Consider the following 21,228-nt stretch of genomic DNA (forward strand, 5'->3'; position numbering starts at 1 on the left):
CCGGGCCGGTTTCTCGAGCTTCAGCTTTGTAACACTTTGCTTCTTTCAGTATGCAATCACTCCAAATTCAATCCAAACCAGGCTCAATCTCAAAATCACTTCCTAATTCACTCGAAATTCAACGAAAACTAGAGATGAGATTTAAACCTAGTAAGAACTGAGGGACTTAGGTGAAGGCTTGATGATGTAGGATTAGCAACTACTCTTCCGCTTGATGGCGCAGCTTGTTGCACGTTATTTGGTCTAATTCTCTATATGAGGTCTTGCTGCTTCTTTAATGTAGCCAAACAATTCATTTCTTTTCTCTAGTTCATGCATCCCTCCAAGAGTTTATCTTCTTCTTCTTTTCTTTTTTTCCATATCATCTTGTTTGTCTTTGGCGTCTCTAAAAAAACAGAGCTCAGTCACATTCCTCATTTGCTCCATATGTAGTAATTCAAACATGTTCTAAAGAGATCTATCCAGTTCATCAAGTTTTTATTTTTTTTAATTTTTTTTTAAGTAATAAGGTCTTATTCAGTTGCAGTAATTGCCCCAACTGCGAATGTACCACATGCTAAGTTTGGACAACTCACTCACACGAGCTTTACTCTCTATCACTTTTTGCTTAAGATGTACGTACTACTGTATCGGTTTGAAGCTTGAATAGTGTTGGAGTGGACTAAGCGAAAGTCACAATTCACAAATCCAACACATGTGAATTCACAACCTAATGCCTGTAGAAAGAGTTTGAAAATCAGATTCACATAAATTTACGGTAACAAGCACACGAAATAACAGTGAAATAGCAATCGGTAAAGTAATCACAAGAGTAAATTAAGTATTTACAAAACTTGGAAAACCTTTTGGCACACATTTTACCACAAAGACATTCCGTAAATTTCGTGCATCTAAAATGATGAACTATTTGGTAAGCCATTGACTCAAACCATTGTTACTTGTCCTAGTCTTTGTTGCTAAGGAAAAGTATTTAGGGTTGCCGGTCACTACATATTTTTGTTTAGGAAAAATATAAGTCAAACTTGTAAATTAAAGGTCAAACTTGCAAATTAAATATGCACAAAAATCATATTAACTCGTTTTAATGGGTCTCAAAGATACATTTTTTTTAAAAAAAAATTTAATTAAGAACTCACACACCGTATATATGTCCGTGAGGTTTGAACTCATGACCTTAAAATTGTCAGTTAAACACTTTAATCAACTAAGTCACAGCTCACGGACCTTGTTGTAGCTGCAACACAATGTATAGAAGCTGCATTGATGTTATAAACTTTGTAGGAAATTAAAAGAAGTTGGAGTTTATATAACAAGTCAATAAGGTAGGGATCTCTATGCTCTATAGAAATATGGAATACAGAATTGTTTACTTGTTGGATATAATGTCTTTTTCATGGTTTTGATACTTCAGTTTTTATTGTTGGTAGCATCACATTTATAATATCTACAGCTTTTAGTTCTAAGTCCCTTGTCCTGGTACACTCACTATTGATCTTGTACTACCAGAGGGCTACAGTGGAGAATTGGAGATTCAGCAAACTCATGTAAACTCCTGTTTGGCCTGTTCTTATCAATACCTTAAACATTCCACAGCTGATCTCTTATGGTCATGCACTCTTTGTTGTATTGAGCTTGACGACAGTGTGTGTTCTCAATTCCTGACTGAGTGCGGGTGGCATCCACAAATTGATGCAAAGTGATTTGCATAGTAGGTGAGGGTTCATTGGTATCGTGGATGGTGGTAAACTGCACAAGGTTTTTGCATTCATGTGACGCAAATGAACTAACTTGGACGGTTATGTGATATGTAGCCTACTCTTGCGATGGTCGACATATAAAAACTATGACAATGTGCATTTACCCTTCGCTTTATGTATGTGCTATCGTATGTTGAATAGTAAAGAACGAATGTACACCAGGTAATTCAGAACAGATTTCTGACTGCAGTATCTAGCCTACAAAGAAGTCATTTTTCTTGTTTGATGAAGATTGCAGCCAAAACTGACATACTACATATAGTTATATACATGCATCTATTTCAAAGTAAGTAGTAAGGAAAGAATCACCATAATTTGGTGCAGGCACTTGTCATGAAGAACTCGAATTGAGCCGCTTCTCAGCAGCAATGGCAGCAGCCACAGAAGGTGGCAAATGTCTTAAGCTTTCACTTTCAGTTGGCTTTTCATCAGTCTCTGGTATGGGTAATGATGGCACTATTGAAAATAAGGCTTCAATGTCTTTTAGTGTCAATAAGGGCTGATCTTGGTTCTTTGTGTTACCGCTAATGAAGGTAGTGCTATTCCTGCTTTTGTTGAGCTTGTATATGCTCTCTTCAACTGTGCCTTTAACCTGATTGTCCCACAAAAACAATAAGAGACGTTACAGAAGTGTGCTACTAGAGAATGTGAATTTTAAAGTCATCAAAAATTGTGAGATTAAATATCCAAGATGCAGAGATGAGATTGCACATACTATAAAACGATGAGCAAGGGTCTTATTTGTCTGTCCAATTCGGTGTACCCTGCTGATAGCTTGTGCTTCTACTGCTGGATTAAGAAGCGGCTCTATGAGAATAACATGCTTCGCTTCCAACAGATTGAGGCCATTCGCTCCGTGCTGAATTAAGAGCAGCAATACTTGAATAGATCTTCCTTCTGGGTTTCGGCCATGCAACTTGTGATATCCTGTTAAGCTTCTCTTTTCTCCTTTGAATTCACTAATGGCAACTTGTGATTTCCTGAAGTTACAAAGCCAGAGATGTAAATGAAGTTAAGCTTCAATAACACCAAAAATTCATACCTAAGTTAAATCATTTTTGATATAGTTTTTCCTTCCTTCATGCTGAACCATAGGAACAAAATTTGAAACACAAAGTGCTGCTATAGTCTGGAATCTATTCTAAGTGTTTGTTTGACCCAATCAAAGTCATACAAAAATAATTCAACTAGTTGTTCTATAGATCGTCTCACCTTCCTCCTTTCATCCTTATAAAGGTAATGCCATTAGCAATGAAGGCATGCTCCAACACGTCAAGGACATCATTCCAGCTTGAAAAAACAAGAACTTTAGCCTCTGGATCTGTAGACTTTATCCACATAATTCTTCTTGTAACTGCTTCAATCTTCACAGTAGCCCACCAGACATTGAGCAAGATAATAGTTTAAAGTCACTGACAAAAAATTATACCAAAAACATGGCAAGGGAATGTCCGGCACATGCTACATAGCACGATACGAAGCATACCTTTGTTCCATATGAACCTTGAACTATAATAGATTTTTCACACTCTTCACGACTTTGGATTGCCTGAAGCCTACCAGAACCACAAGGTTCACTTTGTCCATCATCAGCAAAAGCAATATTTGCAACATCAGTATGCTGGCGACATGTTGGGCATTTTACCCACTTATCTTGAACCCTTTTCCCATTGAGTAGTCTCTCAGTAATTACAAATAAACCTAGCAGGAGGAAATTTTCAAATTTGGAAATTTCAGAAGACATAACACAGTAGCGGGCAGGAATTATTCTAAACAAATAAGAATAAGAGGGGAACAATATATTAACATCCAGAGATGAGCACTTACATTTACAGCAAGTAAGATGTCCACACGGGAAAACCATCTTTCGAATGGTTAACTGTTCTTGACATACTGGGCAAGTTTCTTTATCACCTGTAGGTACGCATTCATTTCTCTGTTGTGTAGAAGTTGACACGGTGGCTTCCTCTTCAGTTACCGAGGAATGATTTGGACTTCTCAATGGCATTTTTTGTTTAGCTTCCAAACCCTGGGAACAATATAAATAAAATTTGAAGAAAAAAAAAAAAATTAAGATCCACAACGCAGAATACATTATGGGCAAATACTACTTTCTTCATCAGAGGAACCAATTAATAGACACAAATACTACCACCCTTGATGCTGCCTTGGGTCTGAATTTGACTTGAGTAGACGCCCAAGAAATATAAATATAATTGTGAATGGTTAAAGATGGATTTTGTACCTTCAAATAACGAAGTTTCCCTTTTATACACGACAACAAGCTCAAGGATGCAAACTTTTCACTGGTGTTCAAAACGTTAGCTGAAGGTAATTCATCTTCACTTAATGCATCAAGAGATTTATCATTCTCATCTTCCCTGAGACGCAACCTTGTAGTTGCCATATTAATTTCATCATAAGCTTGCAGAATCTGAGCTTGAGCTATTGCCAAGGATCTTGCATGGCCATACTCCTTGCGCATGCCCTTAACCAAGTAATAAAGAAAAAAAATGAGATTGTAACAAAATGGATTCTTGATTTGCCACTTTAGCTGAAAACTTTAAAAACAAAAATCAAAACAGATATAAACAAATTAAATTAGATGATTCATTTAAATGCTCTTCCTTCTATCATTTCTACAGAACTGCTCAGTTTCAGACCTGAAGTCTAATAATCGCGACTGAAAAGATATTTCTAGTCAGCAGTTCACGACCTACCTCAAGAATTTGTAGGTGCTTGGTAGCTTCTGATATCCCTTCCTTTCCTAAATGGGCCTTGCAATGGTTTTTTATGACTCCAAGAACAACCTCTAATTCAGATGGGGATTTTGAAACCTATCAACAAATATTACAAGTAGGAAGTTATACAGAATCATCGGCAAGCTCAAAAATATACTATCAAACTAAAATTAGATACTGAAGTTTTGAACCTTGGAGGGAACAGTAAAAAAAATAAAAATTAGTGATCCTGGATTCTGTATCAAACATATCATAATGGGAGAGAGAGAGAGAGAGAGAGAGAGAGAGAGAGAGAGAGAGAGCTGACCACAACTTTTCCAACATCTCTCTTCTTTGATTCTTGAATATATTTGGGTGATGCTGAATCCTTAATTGGCTGTGACAAATTTTGATAGAAACGATTAAGAGCAGAGTTTTTCTTCTGCAAATCCACAGCCTCTTCAGCAGAGGTAGCAACACCTCCGGATACTTTCTCAAGACGAAAGAGCCTTGCTTCATAACCCTGGTGGATAAATCAGACATGTTAACGACCATACAACACATTCAAGTCATCTCTTGGATACCGACAAGGCTACCAAAGTACAAACCTGAAATAATTCATCTACTTCACAAAGAACACACAAGGGACCACCATCGTGAGCTTTGCAATTTCGACAGTATCTCACACGCTGGATATCCTCCTCTTTTGGCTTCTCCATTGTCTGATCAATTTCTAAAAGTCGATCAAGTAACATTTTCCTAGATTCTTCTAGTTGGTCCAAACCGATCTGCATGTGATACTTTATAGCGCTTATGCTTCGTAAACTACATCAGAGAGACTATAATTAGTCGTGAGGAAAAATGTACACATCCCAACATACTATAGTCCTATAAACTCCTAAATCATAAATTTTGTTCAAAAATACCATAACATGTAACTTATCTGAAGTTCTGAACAATTTCTAATTAATTTGAGATACTACTGTCCATGTAACCTTAAAATCCTTAGCTCCAACCTTCTGTATGAGGATTCACTATAATCACTTTAAAATAAGGCAGAAAGAGGTTAATGCCTGCGAAGAAAACTAGGACCACCGTGATCTTTAGGTGAGACATTTTATTGGTCTAAGGTACAGAAACTACGAGCATACTCTATTCTCTGCAGTCTGCACTAGAAGGGATGCAGAAAAACAATGCATACTCACCGAGATGGAATTCTAGATGAATTTGAACTGTTGAGATTTCCTATGAGCGCCTCTTCAATCTTTCTGATCAACAGACTACAAATGTCATGATTCTTTTCAGCATGAAGAAGGGCTTCTAACCACCAGACTGTGCTGACATCTTTTACCTCACTAATTGTGCTACAAACCTTCACAAAACAGGAATTCATATTTAGTTTTGGCTGTTTACTGCTCACAAAAGGTAATACAGAAGTTTTACGGACTACAATTGGTTATTTAGCACAGCATGCCCAACAATGCTAGAAATATGTGTTTTGGTGTTTCTAATAAGATGCGTAAATCTATATACAGGATTCCTAAAGCGCAATCTGAAACAGAGAAGAAATATACCTGGGTGTAAGACTTCTTAAACTCTTGCTGAGTCATGCATAACTTTGAATTAAATGCAGATAAATACTTTTGTTTAAGATTGTCACAGACTATTCTCAAAGATACGTCAGTGAAGGAACTACATGATGTATGGGAAACATTATCATATTCTTGGGCGCTAGAAAAGTCATTCTCTGATGAGTTATCTCCCCCAGTCAGTTTTTGCCTCTTCGCTATATGTTCATGACAGGGGCCCATATGTTCTGCTTTTGAAGGGAAACTGCTTGTTGCTAATGGAAGTATTTCAGCAAGATTATGATGAATGTGAATACTCAACAAAGGATCCAGGCGGAAATCCTCGGCGTGCTCTTCAGCTAAAGTCAACGATTCCTTATACAGTGATACAGCTTGAGTAAAATTTTGCTCAATTACAGCTATCCCAGCAAGGCCATTAAGAGCAACAACTAACCTTCTGAGAGCTTCCTCTCCTTCTATCTTTGTTTTACTAACAAGAACCTGCAGAAAAAGATCCTTAGAAGCAGAAAGCACATATGCAGCAACTTTCAAATATCATAATAACAGACTGATCATAATAAACGCACCATTAAAATTTCCTCCATAGTCATGGGAGACTGTTGGAGAGAACGCAAACGCAGGCCTGAGCTTCCTACTTGAGGGTGACAGCTGGCTTGGCGAAGCTTCAGAAGTGTGTTCAGCAGCTTTCCTGCCTCTGCATGTGTGATGAAATAATCTGATGATTTAACTGCTGAGCATCCTGGGAGAATAAGCATGACCGTTTGTGAGACCTTAACATTGTTTCTCCTACTGGTAAATTATGGTATCAATTTTATTCTGTCAGAATGACTCTTAACTAAAGTTTCAAAACAAACATTAACAACCTTTGACTTTTCTCTTCATAATATCATCTTTCAAACTTTGAATAACTTCTCGGGCATAACTAACACAAGTTTCATGTTGCCTCTGGTAAAAATGCTCTTCAACTGGAGATAGAGTGAGCCAAGAGAGACATTCTTCCTGAGGTGGAAGCTGCAACTCATCTGCAACATGCACTTTTGAAGATCGCCACATGATTTCTTTAAAGAATTTATGTGTAAATTCCATAGCTCCTGCATCTCTCCTCTGAAGAGACAAGGAAAAAAAATCAGTTGTGTGACATAATCAAACTTTGAAGTTGAACTAACATGAACTCAGTAAAACAACCGGATGAAAACGTAGGCAATATAAAGTATTTTACTCGATTAATCAACCCAAATAAAAAATTGATCTATGTAACATTAAATAGTAAGTACACTTATGATATTTGTTCTATATATATATATATATATATAAGAAAGAGAGACTAGTTATCTTGCATCTCTTTTGACATGGGCAAGCAGCCTCCAGCTTCAAATAACATTTGGAGATTTATAACAGAAGCAAATGTATCAATCTATACCTCATATGGATCTCGTATAACTTCAATCCACCACCGAGAAGCATCGAATGGGTATGCTTTAAGAAACCGTAGAAGTCCATATAAGTCATCAAGTTTACGTTGTATAGGAGTCCCCGTTATGCACCAACGATGCTTTGCATACAGGCGCATAGCCATTTCTGTTGCAGGACCAACATTACTCTCCACCATCTGAGCCTCATCCAAACAAATTCTCCACCAGAATATTCTGGTAAGGATAGTTGGAACAACAGGGTATCTGCAACAAGATGGGTGGTCAATACCGTGACAAATAGAGGTCCAAGAGAAATTTGCAACTAAACTTAGCAAGTGCTGTACCAGAGCAAAGCACTGAAGGATGTAACAGTAAGAAAAATGAAGGGATGAAAAACCAAACCAAGAAAACATATGTAGACTTGATAACTCAGCTTTTAAAAATTAGGGGGCCCAAAATTAAATTATGGATAAATTATCGTCTTGTGAAGTAGCCAAAGCTGAAAAGATCATCTGAACAACAAAGATGGGTGCACACACATAACTCAACGTGATGTAAGGAGAAAGATCTATGCTAGGTCTAATCCTTACAAGCAGTTATGCAAAAATCTAAATCCATTACAATCATTGCATATTAATGTAGCCAACATTGACCAAAGAAAGCAGAAATCATGAATGTCATAAGTTGTTGATGATACCTCTTTTGGAATCTCATTAAGCGCCGATCACCTTCATGCCTATCAGAGTCATGTGACAGGTCCGCTTTAAGCACATCATATGTCGTCAATACAATATCAGCACTAATGAGTTCACTGATATCAATTACAGATGTGTCTGTAAAAGACACCTCTCTTACACCTTCATAGACACAAGTCTTTAGAGAACCCGAACATGTATGTCTAGGATAATACAAAAAAGTTAGCATTTTCTTGAAAACACATGGTCCAGGCCTAATACTTCTGCAAATTCTTAATAGTTTGTTCAAGCTATACTGAGTTCAAAGATATACTATCATGTGCTTAGGTTGGCCAACATGCGAAAACACCTTATTGCTTTATTTACTTCCACAATACACAGATTCAAAACAATTTACTTCAATATTCTACTATCATATTATACTTCCGGTAAAAGAAAAAAACAACTTTCTATGAAGTCAATCTTAATGCATTCCATTTTTGGCTGAGCTTTATTCTTTTGCAATTTTGAAATGCAGGATAGTTAAATAGAAAATAGACATACCGCATAATTTCAGAATGCCACTGTGGTAATATAGAAGCTGGACAGATTATAAGAGTGGCACCAGTAGCAACAGGAGAATTAGTGGCCTGTGTCAATTCTGAGCACAGCTGGCATATATATTCCTCATCTCTCACATCTATTGTGGTTGTATTCTTCTTTCTACTATACTTCTTATCCACCAAACTCTTGTCATGTTCTTTTTCGTTAGAAGCCTCGTTGGACTTTATAGTCTTTCCACTAGGTGAATAGCCAACACAATCGGCATGTTGCCATGCATCACATATGTCACACTGTACCCATAGTCCTCTGTATCTGCCATTGTCACTCACAGCTCCACATATACATTCAACTCGCTCCCTTTTTAATCTTTTAAGCTTTATTTTCAGATCCTCGGTATCTTGAATTTCAGCATCAGCAAGTATGGGGTCTTCATCTGCTGACTTCTGATGAGCAAAGATGCAAGCGAGAAGTTCAACAGTTTTCCCCATGCCCATCTCATCTGTCATAATCATGAAAGATCATTTTCGTAGAAAGTAATTAGGGAGCACCAGTCTTTCCTTCATTTAAACACCTAAAAATAATTTCCTTCAAATACCATTTCTTCCAATTACAACACACAATATAATGTTTTTTTTTTCAGATAATACGTTAAAAGTCTTTTCTTTTTCATTAATGAATGAAGGAAACACAGACATATAAATTTTGAACGAGCAAAGGTACTAGTTGATAGTGACATCCCTAAATTGTATTGGCAGACATGGTAGAACTGGTTGATGGAGAGTTGGAAACTTCAATCATTTGTTTCATGCCTAGGTTTCACTCAAGAAGCTATTAGGTTAAACTATTTCAAAATCATCTGTTTCATGCCTAGGTCTCACTCAAGAAGCTATTAGGTTAAACTATTTCAAAATATAAAAAAAATAGAAGCTCAGGTAAGTGCTCTGTTGACATATGAGTGGAACTAAGAGAAGTGAATGGATTCCAATACAATTTCACAAGGCATTACTCTTAAGTCTTACAGATTACGAGTAAATCCCACATAATTCATGTTATGAGACTTAGCACTATCAGAAGCATTTAATATTCTTTTGACATGATGAAGTATTTAATATCTTCAAATCTGGAACAAATCCAAACCAGCATTTTCAAGAAATTATATCTACCCACAAAAAGTTGCAGGACAATGAGATTACCAGCAAGAATACCACCAGAGACGTATGTTGAAGAATGCTCTTGGTGCAGCGAAACGTTTCCACTGAACAAGATACATAACAATTTTCACGGTAAGCAGCCAAGAAGGGCCTAAAGGGAGTGCAAAAACTGGTTGCAATTTGCAAAGGTAAACCAACAACGTGAAGAAATTCTTTAGTTTTACTGTCATGACACTCAAAAACCCATCTCACTGTCATACCTGAATGGGTTGTAGAACATTTTTGAACATCTATCGAGAAATTGCAAGGGCAAACAAAAAGGCGATAAGAACTGACTTCTTTCTGTGTTGTTTTTCTCCCTCTGTACCATCCAGTAAGCTGCACGGCGCTGATATGGTTTCAGTTCAGGAAGCAAATCAGGCAGGACATCTTGAAGCATGGCATCTGCTCTGTAGACAAGATCCACAAGAGATATAAACACAATGTTAAAGGTCGGTTATAGAAGAGGATGCGATATTCTAAGTTGATGATACTCACTTTGAGGGTTTAATGGCTTCATAGAACCCAGCAACATCAAATCTTGGATGTTTACTATGATTTGAATTAGTATGTCCAGTGTCAGTATGCAAATCAAGTTCCATGTCTGTTGATTTACCGACTCCATACCTACCCTCCGAAGTCACTACTTCTGGGTGTAGCCAAGCCATGACATTCATCATACTCTTTTTCCATACTTGCCTAGTATTGTCCAAAAGTGACTCACAAGCATCAAATGCACTCTTAAGTATTTCCACCCTGACCGTGATGGTTGACGTATTATCCACAAACCCAATTGACAGAGCTGGCCTCAGTGTCATAAACTTCAAACTGGCCAAGTGAACCAGACCAGAAACACCTTCATCTGGCCCATCGAAACTCCCTGACAAGATCACTGAGCACGTGTCCTTCTCCATATCCATATCCATATCCTCACTTGAACATGTTTTAACAAATTCAAAGGATATATCAGCAGAGCACAACAATGGCCAGTGACCAAGCTTAATACGATTAACAAACTCCTTCACATTAGATAACCGGAACCTTAAATAGTAACTACCGCGATCCAAACCCCCACTAAGAACATCACTGCAGAACCCTTCTCCGAAAACCAAATCTTTTAAAACCACTTCAGCAATATCAAAGTGCTCATCCGACCCCCAATTAGTCGGATCAACTTCCACAAAATACAGTCTCTCAACCTCATCCAAGCCATTCTTTTGCGCAGCTTCCCCATTTAAAACCCTCCCCTCATCCAATTCTTCCCTGCCAGCAGTTCCCTGACTCTCTAACACAATCCCACCGGACCGGTGAGGCCGGTTTTGCTTCCTTCTACCCATCCCTATGATCCAAAAACCAAAACAAACAAACGTAAAACACTACAAATCCAAAAGCTTCCCACCTTAATCATCACTGTTTACAAACATCAGAATCCAAAAACCTCAAACCACAATTTCAACACAAACATTGATTTCCCTAGCATTCACTAACTAACATTAGTAATCACAAGCTGGGTTTAAACGGTTTTCAATCATATAACAAACAAAGGAGAAGTTTTTACGATACCAATTGTGATAAAGTCACAGAATTTATGAACAAAGATGACGATAGCTCCAAACTTTGGAGTTGAAAAACTGAGTTTCAATCGTGTAATGCATAGAATTCAAAGCTAGAATTATAGTATTTGAAAGAATCAGAGAGAATCCAAAGAGAGATTTGAAACCTGGGAATTTCAGAGCTCGAACTCAAGAACCGAACAGCAAAAACAAAACAGATTATGTTTGGATTTATATACGACCCAAACGTAGTGAAAACCCTAAAACACCCCTGGATCCGCTTAAGAGTAAAGGGTGGACCCCACATACCGTCTAGGTCCGCGCCACGTGGACCGCCTAGCAGTATCACGTCTCCCCCAGCCCGTACTATTGTCGTTTGTAATTAAAAGCGACATGTCGTTTCTAAACCCCTTTTAGGCTGAGAATTTGAGAGGTTTAGGGTTTTAGTGTTTCCCCCAAATCTGAGAGAAGCAATGAAAGGAGGAAGGAAGAATCTGAAGAGGGCTGTGGAGGAGCAGAGCTTGACCCTCAGCGATGGCCATTCTATAATGCAAGTGGTTTCTCTACGTGGTTCCAATCTCATTGAGGTAATCAAGAAGTTTAGTTTGTCAATTCTGCAGCTGGGTTTGTAAAGACTGCTGCTTTGGTTTGTTAGGGTTCTTCAAAGATTGGGTTTTTAAAGATAAAAGTTGAGTCTGTTGGGAAATTGAGATAAACCCTATTCGGATTTAGTGAAAATTGGAAAACCAGGGCAAACCCAGTTTCCAATTTAGTGTCTTTCTTCAGACATTGTGCTTGTTCTTCACTTTGTAGACTGAATGAGGATAAATTGAAGCTAATTGAGATTTGATAATGTGTTAATACATGCTTAGCTTGAGTTTGATTTTGTATATACTTGTTTTGAAGGTAATGGATGCAAAAGGAGAGAAATATTTGGCGTTGTTTCCGGCTAAGTTTTCAAAGAGCATGTGGATAAAACAAGGTTTGTTTCCCAATAAGCTGAACTAGTTTTAAGGATTTGAAGCAAAGCTGCACAGAAAGGCAATGTGTTTATGTTACTCTTTTTTTTTCAATGGGCAGGGAGCTTTGTTGTGGTTGATGCAAGTGAGAAGGACAAGGTTATTGAATCAGGCGGTAAGGTGGCATGTATTGTTTCCCAAGTTCTGTTTTTCGAACAAGTTCGTGCACTTAGGAAATCACCAGAATGGTGAGTGTTCTATTTACTGCTCAAAATGAGTTTTAAATCAGGAAAACCATGTCATGTGCCAGTATGTGACCAAAATTATTATTTTTTTGTCATTAATTTGTTACTAATTGTGACTGGGGTATATGTCGCGGTCTAAATTGCAGCTTGTAGCATGAAAATTTCATAGTATGATTGCATGTGAAGTACTTTGTTGGTCTTTCTTTTGCTGCATATCAAAGTTGAGTGTTCTGGTAGGGAACTCAGTTTTACTTTCCTTTATATAGTAAGGGACCAAGGTTGTACTATTAATTTTCCCTGGTGAGAGAAAGTGCAGTAAAAAAGGTCAAATTTGCTTCTTTAATTCTGTAAGATGACATAACTTCCCTGCCTACCACCTAATTATATTAGGGAGAGAATACGGTAGCTTTTGGAAGTATAATTCATTTGAATTGGCATCCTACTGGCACTTCTTTTTCCTCTTTGAATTAATGTCCCTGCTCTATGTTGCTGTCTTTCAGTTCTTACATTTTTTTTTTTTTGGCTATTCAATTGTAGGCCTGAAATCTTCAAATCCACGGTTTCAGAAGAACCATGTGGAAGTCTGAAGGGACCTACCACCAAGCAAGAAGGGAATGAGAATGACAATGAGGATGACTCTAGTGATGATGATGGACTTCCTCCATTAGAAGCCAACATGAACAGGATGAGACCATCTGAATGGCAATCAGAGGAAGAATCGAATTCAGGAACAGATTCAGGAACTGATTCTTGAATAACTGCAGTAGATAAACAAATATGTGGAACGGAACGGAATGAACATATGACATTTATTTATTCTAAGATGATGTATTAAAGATACAAACATAGCTAATTGCACATGACATTTATCCACGCATCACCTTTTATGTAGTAGCTAAACATTTATGCAGAACTCCACCACATATAGAGAGACTTTTCCTTCAAGTAAATGTCAGTCTAAAAGGTAATGACAGAGAATGCCAAACAAGTACTGGTTGGATTAGGTTTTATAGTGTTAGCTTGATTACGTTAATCTAACAAGCTGGCATAGGTGCCATGCCTAACACACAATTCTGTGTACTCTCATAGTTGAATGCTTTGAATCTGCACTATATTAGCATTTGGTTTTCAATGTATTTGCCTATAGGCTAAGAGATTGCATTTAATCTGATTCTGTCCATGCCTAACATTTAAGAGATTGAGAATGAGCATGACTCCAAGTCTCCAACTGATTATTAACTGTGGAGTGTGGACATATCCAGGATAAAATCAAATGAAGAAGTCGGTTTCAAACAAACTTGTACTCGACTTGCTGGTTGACTGTGCTACGTATTTACTCAAAGCTCAAAAGTATGTACTGCAAATACAAATAATAGCAGAAGACATTTATGAGTCCATGCATCACCTTTTCTCAAACATTCTTGGTGGTAGTGGAGAGAGAGCATTAATAGTTCTAGTAGGACAGGTTATGTTTTAGTGCCTCCATTAAAAAGGTTGCTAAAAGCCTAAAAGTGAGCAAGATGCCAAGATTGTGAGGTTAAACAAGGTAGGGTTCTCAAACGACCAAGAAAAAACAAGTGGGGGGGGTTCTCAATGTGAAAGGGTCAAAACTGGAAATTCAGACAAGGAGAAAGAGAGGGAGGTGTAATAATGTTGGGATGGTAAGAGAAGCAGCAAGCATTCAATGCAGACATGTCTATATTGACACTGGTAGTAAATGAGGCACTGATCAGTGGGTTGCAATTACAATATGCAAAGCCTTTCTCTTTATCACTTCACTGCTATATCACTCTACTGTTGGTGTTTCTAGTCTTAGCTGAGGGTCTGAGTGGTTGTTGGAGTTGTTGGAGCTGTTTAGGATTCTCTCATTTTATTAGTGTTGGACCTTCTTTGTGGCTTTTGTTCCCACCTTGTTTTATTCCTTTGGGTCTAGTTTCCTGCCCATTCTTTTCAAATTATAACAGATTTGACTGAAACTGGGTTTAGGCCTTAGGGGTTTTGCTAGAGAATGCTAAGAAAGTAAGAAACCAAGTTGCTGGTTTTAAAGTTTGAGTCTTTTTTCTATTGGGGTGTCTTTAAATCCTGATATTGAATCTTTTGTGGATATAAGGATCTGGGTTTTGTGGAATTGATGGGTTCTGAGAAGGGTTTGTGTTTGAATTGATGACCAATCCTTCATAATGGTGCTTTTGATTGGAGGATGCTAAAGCTGGGTTTTCCCTGTGAAGCAATCATTAAAGGTTAGGCCTTTGTGTTTTTTTCTTTGGTCATATCATTATAGATCTCACTAAAGCTTTGGGTATTAATGGAAGAATCTTTGGCTTTGTTATTTGAATGCTTTAGGAAATAAAAGTAGAGGCTCTCCTCATCAGCCAAAGTTTGAAACTTGACTCACTCTCACTTAGTATCTAGAGCTCAAAATCTGGTTTCAGTTTTTTTGGCTTTCTGGGTGAGACTGACTGGTTTTAGATTGAAAAGGGCTTGATGCATCTTTCAGTATGGAAGCCTATATCTCACTGTGCTGCTCTGCTAATGGAGAAGAAGACCAGAAGGAGAGACGGTTCTGGTTTATCAGTGGATGCCAAGAGAAAGCCTTCAGTTCTTCGTCAATTGCAAGAGAACAAGCTCAGGGAGGCTCTTGAAGAAGCATCAGAAGATGGGTCTCTTTCGAAATCGCAGGACATTGATTCCTCTGAGGCTCCAAATCAAGATGGCAGCAGCTTTGGGAGATCAAGATCTCTTGCTAGGCTCCATGCTCAGAGGGAGTTTCTGAGAGCCACAGCACTTGCTGCTGATCGTACATTTTCGACAGAGGACTCCATTCCTGATCTCAATGAAGCATTCAACAAGTTCCTCACAATGTATCCAAAATTCCAGTCTTCAGAGAAGATTGATCATTTGAGAGCTGATGAGTACAGTCACCTGCAAGAGGCTTTTGCCAAGGTATGTCTTGATTACTGCGGTTTTGGGCTGTTTTCGTATCTGCAAACACTGGCATGTTGGGAATCATCTGCATTTACATTGTCTGAGATAACTGCAAATTTGAGTAACCATGCTCTTTATGGTGGTGCTGAGAAAGGTTCTGTTGAACATGATATCAAGACTAGGATTATGGATTACTTGAACATTCCTGAAAACGAATATGGTCTTGTTTTCACTGTTAGCAGAGGGTCTGCCTTTAAATTGTTGGCTGAATCTTACCCTTTCCAAACAAATAAGAAGTTGTTGACAATGTTTGATCACGAGAGCCAATCTGTGAATTGGATGGCTCAAAGTGCTAAAGAGAAAGGTGCTAAGGTATATAGTTCCTGGTTTAAATGGCCAACCTTGAAACTTTGCTCTAGGGAGCTGAAAAAGCAAATTGCAAACAAGAAAAGGAGGAAGAAGGATTCTGCTACGGGGCTTTTTGTATTTCCTGTTCAGTCAAGAGTAACCGGGGCCAAGTACTCTTACCAGTGGATGGCACTTGCTCAGCAGAACAATTGGCATGTATTACTTGACGCTGGTTCACTGGGTCCTAAGGACATGGATTCACTTGGGCTGTCTCTCTTTCGGCCGGATTTCATTATTACATCTTTCTACCGGGTATTTGGATCTGACCCAACTGGATTTGGATGCCTCTTGATCAAGAAATCTGTTATGGCGAGTCTGCAAAGTCAAGGGGGGCGCACTGGGACTGGAATGGTGAGGATTCTCCCAGTTTTTCCACAGTACCTGAGTGATTCTGTGGATGGTATTGACAGGTTGGCAGGAAATGAGAATGATGCAGTCAACCGTGATGAAGAAATGTTGCCTGAAGTAGATGGGGGTTCACTGATGCCTGCCTTTTCTGGTGTGTTCACTTCCAATCAGGTGAGGGATTGTTTTGAGACAGATATGGATCAGGACTCAGATAGGGATGGAGCAAGCACCATTTTTGAGGAAGTGGAGAGCATTTCAGTTGGGGAAGTTATGAAGAGTCCAATCTTCAGTGAAGATGAGTCCTCGGACAATTCATACTGGATTGATTTGGGTCAGAGCCCATTTGGTTCTGATCATTCTGGCAATATAATGAGACAAAACACAGGTTCACCCTTGCCACCATTATGGTTCTCTGGCAAAAAAAACAGCAAGCTTCCCTCTCCAAAAGTTTCATCTAGAATTCCAAAGAGCCCTTTATATGATGATAAAAGGTTAAAGCTCAGACAGCATGAAGATCCTGTGTTGTCTTTTGATGCAGCTGTATTATCAATGTCACACGAGCAGGACCGTGTTAAGGCAATTCCTGAAGAAGAGATGTTTGCTGAAACAGATGCTGCTGCCTCAGGAAATAGTAGATTGTACTCAGATTCCGTCCATGTTAGGGAAATTCAAGAAGAAGCTGAAATCAGGGAAGTTTCCATGCCCAGTAGTTCGGGGCTTAAACACAGTGGCATTGGCAGTTCCTCAACCTCAGAAATTTGCCAAGAAGCAAATGGAAGTGCTGCTATAAGGAGAGAGACAGAAGGTGACTTTAGACTTCTAGGAAGAAGGGAGACAAATAGATTTCCTGGCAGTAGACTTTTTGGTTTAGAAGAGGGTGATCATGATCCAAGCATGAGTAGTCGCAGGGTATCTTTTACTGTGGGAGACAATAGAGGGATATCAAGCCATATTTTTGAGCCCGGAGAACCATCTATGGCTACCCTTGGTGATGACGAACTTATGAGTGAAGGAGACTATGTTGATGATCAGGAGTGGGGGAGGAGGGAGCCTGAGATAGCTTGTCGGAATCTTGATCATATTAATATGTTGGGTCTGAACAAAACTACTTTCAGGCTGCGGTACCTTATCAATTGGCTTGTTACCTCGTTACTTCAACTTCGGTTACCTGGTCCTGATGAAGGTGCGGGATTGCCACTTGTGCAAATATATGGTCCTAAGATCAAATATGAAAGGGGTGCAGCTGTTGCTTTTAATGTGAGACAGAGCAGTGGAAAAGGGCTAATTCACCCTGAAGTGGTACAGAAGTTAGCCGACAAACATGGTATATCTCTTGGTGTTGGTATCCTTAGTCATGTGCGTATTGTAGATGGCCCCAAGCAACCTTGTGGAGCACAAGATCTTGAAGATACGTCTTTGTGCAAGCCAATGGCTAACGGTCGCCAAGGTGGTAAGAATACATTCTTCAGAGTTGAGGTGGTAACAGCTTCACTTGGATTTTTAACCAACTTTGAAGATGTGTATAAGATGTGGGCTTTTGTTGCCAAGTTTCTTAGTTTGTCATTTGTTGAAGGGGATGAGTTATCTACAGTACCAGAGGATTCAGAAACAGAACACTTGTAAAGTATATGGTTGCTTTTGTCTCTGCATTGAAGAAAACTGACGCTGATCACTCTATTTTCCCCACCTCTGGTGACTGTGATCAAGCCAGCAGCTGAACACATGAGTAAGTAAAAGGATCCATACTCTGTTCAATCTCATATCTTTAGTGTTTCCTTCTGAGCAGATGAATTTGTTTATTCTTGTTGTGATATCTGGTAGTAATGTATTTTTGTCATTACTGGTGTTCATTTTCATGGAGTGTTTTCTCCACTTAAAACCAGTTCAGAAACTTGAAATAGAAGTTAAATGGTGTCTGAATATTTTTCTCTCTAGAAAAGTGTTCTTTCATCATTTGCGATATGTTATTTCTACAGGCAATGAAGTTGATATGTGTAACCCTTACATGCTCTGTCAGCTTTGATCAAATGTTTGCACTGTGAATAATTGATTATAGTTGGGCAGTATAGTTATTATTATTTTCCACTGGGGTCGGATAATAACGACGTTTGAGTGTAGTAACTTGGACCACAAAGCGAGCCTCTTTCATTTTCCAATTTATTTCTCCATCTGATTTTGGGCATAGAAAAGAAGAGGTTGGAGTCACAGTTGTTTGCAAATATGGTGAGGTTGGTTTGGTTGGTCTGGTTACATAAAAAGGACATTATCTCAGACCATGTGGTTTTGACTTGTTTACTTGATAAGTTGATATATAGGTAAAGGACCATATCCAGCTTCTGCAAACAAACAGATATAGAAAATCTCATCCTTTGTTTTGATGTGATTCTGGTCTTGATTTTGGTGTGTGCTCACTGCTCAAGTTGAAGGACATTGATGTTTGAAAACTATAAACTAAAGATTGGATTCCACCCCTTGTATATTATACTTGTATTCCTTGTCTGATACGAAAATGTCATGTCTATGAATCTTGTGTAACATAAAATAGTGAACTAAGAAGGCATTGATGCTCTCTATGAGTCTAGTGTCTCCCGCTGGTGTTGGTATTGCGTAGAGTCATCCATTTTTCTCTTGGGTCTGCAGAAGTTCATTAATCTTATGAAGTTTGTTTATCAATTTGGTATCTGATTTGGATGCCATCGAGAAAGTTTAACAACACCTAACTGGCATGTGCTACTGATATAATTTTTGACGATGATTGTGGTAGGCTCTTGTCTGTGTGTAGGTTCTTCTTGTCGATCTAAGATAGTAACCCTTAACCCCACAGTCTGAGTTCTTGTTCTGCATTTTAATCATTTCATTTAACCAAGCAAAACATTCAAAGAAATCAGACTTTGAATGAATCATGAAAGGAGGGTCTAGTTACACAGATATGTTTTGAGTGTGTCAGGAGGCCTATGATACAACTCATACAGGTACTTGTGAGGATGAGTTATCTAGTATGCTACCAACTTTATTCCGGACTTCCTCTTAAGCAAAAAACTCCAACTCAGAAAGAAAATTGTATCCTCAATTTCTTGTGGTAAACTTTTAGTCCTGCTTACATAGTTGGAGATGCAGAAAGATAGGACTCCTTTTCACATTATAGCTCGACTGACAATATATGGTTCACTGTATTGCAGTGTGTTAATACTAACTTAGCTCGACTTGATTAGATTCTGCTCTGCCTATTATGAGGTAATGGATGCACAATAATCTTAGGCGCGAGCTATTTCTAGCTAAGTTTTCAAAGAACATATGCACAGAACAAGGATTGTTCCACATGATCGAGCTCATCTAATTTCAACAACCCTAGCAAATTTTACCTCAGAGAGCTAGCAAGTAAAAAAGATAAGGTGCTTGCATCAAAACAACATTGTCCTGGGCATGTTGGAGATCACCAGAGTTTGTGTACGACTGTAAAATGATACATTGTCTCACCCCTATTTTCTCTCTTTGGCATTCTTTTACCCCATTGTTGTCTGCAACATAGGTATGTCTCACCCTTCAACATGTTGATAAGTGTAGCCTGAACATCCCAAGGCAGCAATTGCCTCCTTTTTGTTTTGGTTGTTGCATATCATCAACTACGAATATACTCCCAAAAGTGCCTCACTTTCAGTTAGGGAGAGTTCCTTGATATGTTAGGATGTGCTGGTTTCTTTCTCCTGATTCAAAGCAAACGTCTTCAATTTCGGCAACTTCTCCATTTGAGCAATTGAATCTACCTTTTGAAGATGAACACAACCAGAAAGGTACTCCGAGCAGTGTGAAGGGTTATAGGATTCGAGCAACAATGATTGAAGGTGCTGGAGATTAGTCACTTGGTGGTTGAAAACCAAGTTGCCATATCTTAAACCAATTTGTTTACCCAGTTGTTCCCATGTTTAACTCGAGATTTCATCCCTGATGTTCTTTGGAATATGAAACGTTTGAGACATGGTTTTTAAAAACATGCTGGGACTTGAAATTGGATAGCTTGATCCATTCACAGACCTTAGTAAGGTGTAGGTAACGGAATAGGATGGATAGAGAATAGTATAGTCAAGATGATTTGTTTGGGGAGAGCCTATTCAGCGCACCCGGACGTTTTAGAACGCGTGGAAGCCAAACAACGGTATCTTCGACTGGTCTTGTTTGGTCTTAATTTCTCCTCTCTTAATCTCTCAATTACACAACCATCTCACTCAAAATTGAAAACCATATCAACGATCCAAGAGCTTCGAGGTCTCCTCTTCAGACTTCAGGTCGTCTCCTGCTGTGCAACTGCACTAGGGCGTCTACCGCGCTTGTCAACAACGCAATCCGAGGCCCAATCCTTGGCCGATTTCATCGACCGTACTCGACTCAATCTTGATCACATCCGACTTCAGAAAATCGCCAAGCGAGGATCGCCGTCGCGCCGCTCTCGACCACGACTGGCGGAGGGAGAACTGGGTTCGTTCATTCTCTGCTCAATTCGCTTTTTGGATTTTTATTTCATCTCAAAATCTCAATGGGATCGTCTTAATTGCTGCATTATTTGTTCAATTTCTGCTTTCCCTAATCTTTTGGAGTGTGTTTGGATACGGCAAAATCGCTATTTCATGATTCCAAGTTTAGGCAAGTTCTTCCAAACAATGAAGGCTACATAATTTCACTACAATCGGCGGTTCCATGTACGTCCGGGCCACAAGGTTAGATTTCAATATCTCTGGTTCCTTCAATATCTTTAGTATTTTGATTTCCACTCCTGGGTTCAATGGTTAATTGAGAATGATTATTGTGATTTTGATGCCATAAGCAATGGGTGGTGATATTAGGATTGGGTTTTGTGATTGTGATGCTCGGATGAATTACAAACATGAA

The 21,228-nt window shown here is 38.7% G+C and overlaps 3 protein-coding genes across 3 annotated transcripts; 2 read left to right on the top strand and 1 right to left on the bottom strand.

Annotated features, from left to right (window-relative positions):
* Window positions 1-1,971: 1,971 nt before the first annotated feature.
* LOC101291479 (E3 ubiquitin-protein ligase SHPRH-like) lies at window positions 1,972-11,647 on the bottom strand. The gene is made up of 20 exons (XM_004308944.1): window positions 11,627-11,647; window positions 10,405-11,245; window positions 10,128-10,316; window positions 9,910-9,971; window positions 8,717-9,215; window positions 8,176-8,376; window positions 7,487-7,742; window positions 6,930-7,170; window positions 6,633-6,805; window positions 6,052-6,546; window positions 5,683-5,849; window positions 5,086-5,302; window positions 4,806-5,000; window positions 4,478-4,594; window positions 4,003-4,245; window positions 3,585-3,786; window positions 3,244-3,458; window positions 2,970-3,121; window positions 2,473-2,737; window positions 1,972-2,349 (listed from the first exon to the last, which is right to left on the bottom strand). Exons 2-20 carry the CDS (start codon window positions 11,241-11,243, stop codon window positions 2,089-2,091), a joined length of 4,989 nt encoding a protein of 1,662 aa, XP_004308992.1. The 5' UTR covers window positions 11,244-11,245; window positions 11,627-11,647; the 3' UTR covers window positions 1,972-2,088.
* Window positions 11,648-11,910: 263 nt separating this feature from the next.
* LOC101308028 (probable RNA-binding protein EIF1AD-like) lies at window positions 11,911-13,536 on the top strand. The gene is made up of 4 exons (XM_004307694.1): window positions 11,911-12,046; window positions 12,366-12,441; window positions 12,540-12,666; window positions 13,201-13,536. The coding sequence occupies exons 1-4, from the start codon at window positions 11,933-11,935 to the stop codon at window positions 13,415-13,417; spliced, it is 534 nt and encodes a 177-aa protein (XP_004307742.1). The 5' UTR covers window positions 11,911-11,932; the 3' UTR covers window positions 13,418-13,536.
* A 1,240-nt stretch (window positions 13,537-14,776) lies between these two features.
* On the top strand, window positions 14,777-18,225 carry LOC101308323. The gene is made up of 2 exons (XM_004307695.1): window positions 14,777-14,903; window positions 15,007-18,225. The coding sequence occupies exon 2, from the start codon at window positions 15,148-15,150 to the stop codon at window positions 17,965-17,967; it is 2,820 nt and encodes a 939-aa protein (XP_004307743.1). The 5' UTR covers window positions 14,777-14,903; window positions 15,007-15,147; the 3' UTR covers window positions 17,968-18,225.
* Window positions 18,226-21,228: the final 3,003 nt, after the last annotated feature.

Source organism: Fragaria vesca, linkage group LG7 (assembly GCF_000184155.1).
Source record: "Fragaria vesca subsp. vesca linkage group LG7, FraVesHawaii_1.0, whole genome shotgun sequence".
Lineage (NCBI taxonomy): Eukaryota > Viridiplantae > Streptophyta > Magnoliopsida > Rosales > Rosaceae > Fragaria > Fragaria vesca.